General features: G+C 50.8%; 1 protein-coding gene across 1 annotated transcript; it reads left to right on the top strand.

Annotated features, from left to right (window-relative positions):
- Positions 1-6: 6 nt before the first annotated feature.
- On the top strand, positions 7-4,745 carry LOC131214257 (phospholipid-transporting ATPase ABCA3-like; the record flags this gene model as incomplete). Its single annotated transcript, XM_058208635.1, has 6 exons — positions 7-375; positions 447-1,963; positions 2,028-2,101; positions 2,168-2,520; positions 2,587-4,478; positions 4,565-4,745. Coding segments are annotated over 6 exons (4,386 nt in total), but the record flags the coding sequence as incomplete, so codon positions are not given.
- Positions 4,746-7,108: the final 2,363 nt, after the last annotated feature.

The raw sequence follows: 7,108 nt of genomic DNA on the forward strand, positions 1-7,108 counted from the left end.
AACGACGGAGGATCGCCTAGTTACTACAAGGAAGCCTTCCTGGCCGTACAAGGTGCTATTTCGCGAGCCATAATAGCGCGTCGCACCGCTGGAGTATCGTTGCCTGCGGTTCAAATTCAGCGATACTCCTATCCGCCGTACTACGACGATGCGATCCAGGCGGCGCTGCAGCTGGTGTTGGCGCTCATCATTGCAATATCGTTTCTGTACACATTTGTCAACACGGTCAAGTTCATCACGATCGAGAAGGAAACACAGCTGAAGGAAATGATGAAGATGATGGGTCTCTCGAACTGGCTTCACTGGTCGGCGTGGTTCGTGAAGTGTCTTATTCTGCTCACGATCGCCTCGTCTCTGATTACGCTTCTACTTTGCGTAAGTGTCTCCATACTCCGGAGTGGCTTGCGTGTGCTTGTCTAACGATCCGTGATCTTCTTATCCTGCAGGTACCCATCACCGGTACGGCCATTTTCGAGAACTCCAGCTGGACGCTGATTTGGGTTTTCTTCTTCGTGTACAGTATCGCGACGATCTGTTTCGCCTTCATGATCAGTGTGTTCTTCAGCAAGGCAAACATGGCTACAGCACTTGCGGGACTGGTATGGTTCAATTCGCAGATCCCGTTCTTTCTGATCCAGCAAAACTACGACGATATGGGCACCGGAGTGAAGATCGGGGTGTCCATCGTGTCGAACATGGGTATGTCTTTGGCAATGTTCCTAACAGTGCGTTTGGAAGCGACGACCGCTGGACTGCGGTGGTCGAATCTGTTCGAACCAGCCACGGTCGATGATGGGTTCAGTGTCGGGCTGGTACTCATCATGCTGTTGGTCGACGCTGCCATCTACCTGTTGATTGCACTGTACGTCGAGCAGGTGATGCCCGGGGAGTTCGGTGTGGCCAAACCGTTCTATTTCCCGTTTACGCGCGATTTTTGGGTGCGAAAACGCACACCGTCGCGTGACACATTAATCCACGCATACGGGACGGATGGGGCCAACGCTTCACGCTACATGGAACAAGATCCGATCGGTATCGCCGGTGTGGAGATCAAGCAATTGCGCAAAGTGTACAAGGGCCAAAAGGCTGCGGTGGAAGGGCTGAACCTGCGAATGTACGAGAACCAGATCTCGGTGTTGCTCGGGCACAACGGGGCTGGCAAGACTACGACGATGTCCATGCTGACCGGCGTGTACTCACCCACTTCCGGAACAGCCTTTATCAATGGCTATGATATTCGCACGGACATGGAAGGTGTCCGGTCGTCGTTGGGTCTTTGCCCACAGCACAACGTACTGTTCCATGAGATGACCGTTGAGGAGCATTTGAAATTTTTCTCTCGCCTGAAGGGTGTGGAAAAGAGTGCGGTACCGGAAGAGATGGATCGATACCTGAACCTGCTCGAATTGACCGACAAACGGAGAGCGCAATCACACACCTTGTCCGGGGGCATGAAGCGTAAGCTGGCCGTCGGTATGGCGCTTTGCGGTGGTTCTAAGGTGGTGCTCCTTGACGAACCGACCTCCGGGATGGATCCTTCGGCTCGCCGTGCTCTGTGGAATTTGCTGCAACGTGAGAAGCAAAACCGCACGATGCTCCTGTCGACGCACTTTATGGACGAGGCCGACGTGCTCGGCGATCGGATTGCGATTATGTCCGAAGGAAAGCTGAAGGCCGTCGGATCGCCCTTCTTTCTGAAGAAAACTTTCGGCGTTGGGTACCGGTTGATCTGTGTGAAGGATTCGATGCGTTGTGACAAGCAACGCCTACTGAACATCCTGCGCAGGCACATACCTGACGTTTCCGTCGATACGGATATCGGATCGGAGCTGTCGTTTATCCTGAAGGAGGACTACATTGACGTGTTCCAACGGTTGCTGGAGGATATCGAGCAGGACATGGCAGCCTGTGGCATTACGAGCTACGGCATATCGCTCACCACCATGGAGGAAGTATTCTTGAAGTGAGTACGCAATCAAAGGATGCCTTGCGATGAACGGATAGGTTATGAATCCATTTTCTTCCAGAGCCGGCAGCGATAGCTTCGATGAGACAGCAAACCATTCCAACGGAACGGTGATCGAGACAAACAATCAGGAATGTAAGTTCTTGGACTTGGTTTTGGTATTTTCCTGGCTTTCAATTTTCTGATTGCTTCCACTTTCAGATGTGCTGGATAAAATGCACCTCCTGACCGGGATGGACTTGTACAAGAACCAGATCTGGGCTCAGGTTTTGAAAAAATATTTCTCGACCATCCGCGCCTGGAAGCAGCTTGCTATGATGTTTTTGATTCCAATTCTCTCCGTCGCGATGACGTTCATCGTCACCAGAAGTGTATCGTCCGGCGTTGATCTACCTTCGTTGGAAATTGAGATAAACTCTTATGAGAATGCAATCACCGTGCTGCAGCACTCAAGTGGAGAGACCGAGCGGGTTGCGGCCTTCCAGAGGCTGTTCGAGACACATGGTGGTTTGGTCAACATTCAAGAAGACATGACCGAGTACATAGTGCGAAAGGTAAGTTTGACGGCCATGAGGTGCTGCGATCCCGCGATAATGACTACGATCGCTTTATTTCCACAGTCCATCGAAGACATTGCGACGGTCAACACGCAGTACTTCGTTGGGGCCACCATTACCAGTGGGGCTCCGTATATTGGCTGGTTCAACAATAAGGCATTCCATACAGCTCCACTTGCGCTTAGTCTGATCTACAATGCCGTCTTACAATCCGATTGCCCTCAGTGTCAAATCAATGTGGTGAACAAACCGTTACCGTATCGGCTGGAGACGCAGTTGAAGAAGCTCAACACCGGTCTGAATACTGGCTTCCAATTGGCCTTCAACACCGGCTTTGCGATGGCCTTCGTAATGGCCCTATACATCATGTTCTACATCAAGGAACGCACGTCTCGTGCCAAATTACTCCAGTTTGTCAGCGGTACCAACGTGACGCTTTTCTGGTGCCTGGCATTCTTCTGGGACTACGTTCTGTTTGTGGTGAACTGTTTAGTGTACATCGCGGCGGTGGCCATCTTCCAGGAGGAAGGTTGGTCCACATTCACGGAGCTCGGCCGAGCCTTCCTGCTGTTGCTGTTCTTCGGATTTGCCTCCCTTCCGGTGACGTATCTGTTTTCGTTCGTCTTCAATGTATCAGCCACCGGGTTCGTGCGTATGATGTTTGTGAACGTCCTTTCCGGAGCTATCTTCTTTACGGCGGTGAACATTCTGAAGTTTGACGGAATCGACCTGAACGACGTGGCCGAAGCGCTCGAATGGGTGTTTATGTTCTTCCCTAACTTTGTGCTCAGCCACGGGTTAAACAATCTCAACCAGGCGTCCAGCACGATCTCGTTCTGCACCCGGACCTGTGAGCAGATATTGGGACAGTGCAGTGAAGAGCAACTGTGTGCCTTCGATGACCGGTGCTGTAACTTGAGTTTATTCTCCTTCGGAAAGTTCGGCATCATACGGAACCTGCTCTTCTGTCTGCTGATCGGGTGCATTTGCCTTGCGCTACTTTTCGGAGTGGAGTATGGAGTTGTGCAGCGACTGTTCAGCAGGAACACCTTTAAAAGGCGATCTGAGAAGACTCCCTTGGAGCCGACAAGTAGCTCAGACGTTGACTCGGACGTGCTGGAAGAGAAGCAACGTGTCGCGAATCTCAGCAAGGCGGAAATCGATGCGCACAACCTGTTACTGCGCGATATGACCAAGTACTACGGCGGTTTCCAGGCCGTGAACAAACTGTCGATAGGCATTCACCATTCGGAATGTTTCGGGCTGCTAGGAATTAATGGAGCCGGTAAGACGACCACCTTCAAGATGATGACCGGAGACGAGGAAATATCGTCCGGTGACTGCTGGGTTCGAGGTGTCAATCTGCGCACCGACATGAACCGAGTGCACCAACAGATCGGTTACTGTCCGCAGTTCGATGCATTGCTCGAGGATCTTACGGGTCGCGAAACGTTGCGCATCTTTGCGCTTCTACGAGGAGTGCGCAGCTCCGAGATCAAGAACGTGTCTTACATACTGGCGGAGGAGCTGAACTTTGCGAAGCACCTGGACAAACGGACCAAGGCGTACAGTGGGGGCAACAAGCGGAAGCTCAGCACCGCTCTGGCCCTGATGGGTAACCCGGCGGTGGTATACCTGGACGAACCAACGACCGGGATGGATCCGGGAGCGAAGCGACAGTTCTGGGATGTAATCTGCAAGGTGCGCAACACCGGAAAGTCAATCGTCCTGACTTCACACAGCATGGAGGAGTGCGAAGCGCTCTGCACCCGGCTCGCCATCATGGTGAACGGCGAATTTAAATGCCTCGGCTCGACGCAACACTTGAAGAACAAATTTTCGAAAGGCTTCCTGTTGACGGTGAAGGTGGCGCGAGGTACACCAGAAGAGCAGTTGAAACGGATCGTCGGAGTGAAGGACTTCGTTTCGAGCCAGTTTTTGGGTGCTGTGTTGAAGTGAGTGCCCTAGTTTTACCACCCAACTCGGTCGTAGTCGGATTGGTACTATTAATCAGTGGTTTCTTTTTCCGTTACGCTTTCAGGGAAGAGTACGATGACTCGCTCAGCTTCCACATCCCGGTGACGGACCTGAAGTGGTCCCAGATGTTCGGCCTAATGGAAAGCCACAAGCAAACGCTCGAAATCGACGATTACGCACTGGGCCAAACGTCACTGGAGCAGGTGTTCCTGTTTTTCACCAAATACCAACGGAGCACCGAGTAACAGTTCTTGGTCAACCCATTTTAAATGTACATCTCAATGCCAAACGCAACGGTCTGCTACCGTGCAATAAGTTTAGTAATAAGTTTCTACAAAAGCTGATTGAGGGAGACCCCTGGTGTTGGATTCATATCTCAACAGTTGATCCTGCGCGGTGGAGTTTTCTATTTAATCGAATTGAGTTCTGCTTTTTTATTGTTAATAAATAATAAATAAATAAATTTAAAAAAAAATGAATAAATTGTCTCCAACAATTGATTGAGATGGGAGCTATATGAAGGATATTTCATGTGTTTGATAAGCACATTAGTTAGAAGTCTCGATGCTGTCTACTTTCACTCTAGTCTCTCCTTGCCGGATAATGTTGGATAATCTTTCTTCTCATATGGCCTGACTAACTTGACAAAGGGTGGCGCGCAGTGTCGTCCAGACAGCCTTTCGATTGATTGATGAACAAATATTTAGCGTCTCGTGCCTCTGTCTCCGCCATGCTTCAAATAATGTCTCGTCCCCCGCTTGGCCAATCCTTCTTCAACGTCATCCTTCTCCACAAAATAGATGCTCCCTCCCTACTTTCCGCACTCCCGCTCTATGCCCCTCTCGTCGCCTCCACGAAAGACCCCCGTTCCTCTTGCCCCCACACCGGATGAAATTTGGAGCCAACGATCCGTTCCTGCGGGCGATCGCGGCATTCAAAACCGCCAGCTGTCTGTTCGACTACCACCTCCCCGTATCCACCTTCCGCTACCGCCTTCGTGCCTCCGCTATCCCTTAGTTCTTAAGGCCCTAGTATGTAAGAGTTAATTGTATAGCCACCGGCGAGCAATTCGAAATATATATTATTATTATTATCCAATCGTCACGTGACCGAAAATGGCCATTATTTAGGTTAACGGATGACCCCTTAGTCATATGCTGTCCGAAACACGAACAGAAGCGGACTTCCGGTACAATGAGTGATGGCGCTAGCATTACTTAGCACATGGCATTACCTTGCACATCGTTTAATTTGATGGCAGAAGCTGGAGAGAGTGACTCATGCCGCTCCCAAAGACCACCAGAGAGCGCACTGGAGGCCGATATCCGGGCGAAAGTCATATTTTAACGAGGCATTTCCGCGCGTGCCACATGAGTCAACGTTGCGGGAGCATCCCCCTATTGTATTGGAGCGGTATCTTATCGGAAGAGCCTGGGACCATTGTCCATTTTCGTACAGTGGCAAGGCCGTGTTAGCTGCCAATTTCTTGCCCTATAAATCTGTTGTACAAGGTGCGTATCTGTTGTACAAGGTGCCATCATCTGCAGCGGAGAACGACGCCAACTGATTGAGGGAACGGTTCTGATATAATACTCTGTTCTGTTGTAAGAAAACAAGTGCCACGCAAGAATCTGCTGCTCATTGAGTGTTGAACGATTCCGCAAGACACATCGCAGAGGATCTCACCGAAACGGCCGGCAGCGAGTGGTTGTGTAAAATTTAAAAGAAGGTTAGTAGAGTTAGAGTTAGTAAACAAATCTGTGTCCAATAGACGAAGTAGTGATGATCCTAGCGCTTATGTCGCGGATCCTAGATCCTAGTGATGATCCTAGCGCTCGTGTACTGTGAACGGAATTCTAGAGACCCTAGGCTAGTTGAATTCGCAACTAGTTCGCCATTCACAAGTGTCTACGGCAATCGATTGTAGGACACCGTTTATCACTGTCTCGAGCGCATCCGCACGATGAGAAGAAGTATTCGTACAATCGTACTTAGTAAAGTATTTCAATCTCGCATAGGACAACGCAATGGCAACTAGCAACTGGGACAAGTTCGTTCTACTCCTGTGGAAGAACTGGATCCTACGGAAGCGGCACTACATCCAGACGCTGTTCGAAATATTCATTCCTGCCCTGTGCTGCGCGATACTGCTACTCGTCCGGGGACTAGTGGATCCGGAATATGTCAACAAAAACACAGTGTTTAATCCGCTGGAGACCGACCGACTACCGTCGTTACCGAGTGATAAGCCGATCACCTTTACGCTAGCCTACTCGCCTCAGAACGATCTGTTGGAGCAGATCGTGAGGGACGCGGTACAGTCCCTGAACGCAAATGATCCTCGCGCGCCACTGAACTACGCCCCGTTTCGGAACGCACAGGAAATGGAATCATTCTTGGTCGAGTCCTCATACTTGGCCGGTGTAGAGTTTGACGATCGTTTGGCCAGTCTAACCGTCGCCGATGGGCTGCCGGACAGTTTAACATTCGCGCTTCGTTTTCCGGGCGAGTTGCGACACGATGAGTCTCAGTTCTCGAACTGGCAGACGAGCCTGCTGGTCGTGCCGTTTTCGCCTCGGCTTCGGAATCCCGACGATAACGACGGAGG

This window comes from Anopheles bellator, unplaced genomic scaffold, assembly GCF_943735745.2.
Source record: "Anopheles bellator unplaced genomic scaffold, idAnoBellAS_SP24_06.2 scaffold00383_ctg1, whole genome shotgun sequence".
Classification (NCBI taxonomy): Eukaryota; Metazoa; Arthropoda; class Insecta; order Diptera; family Culicidae; genus Anopheles; species Anopheles bellator.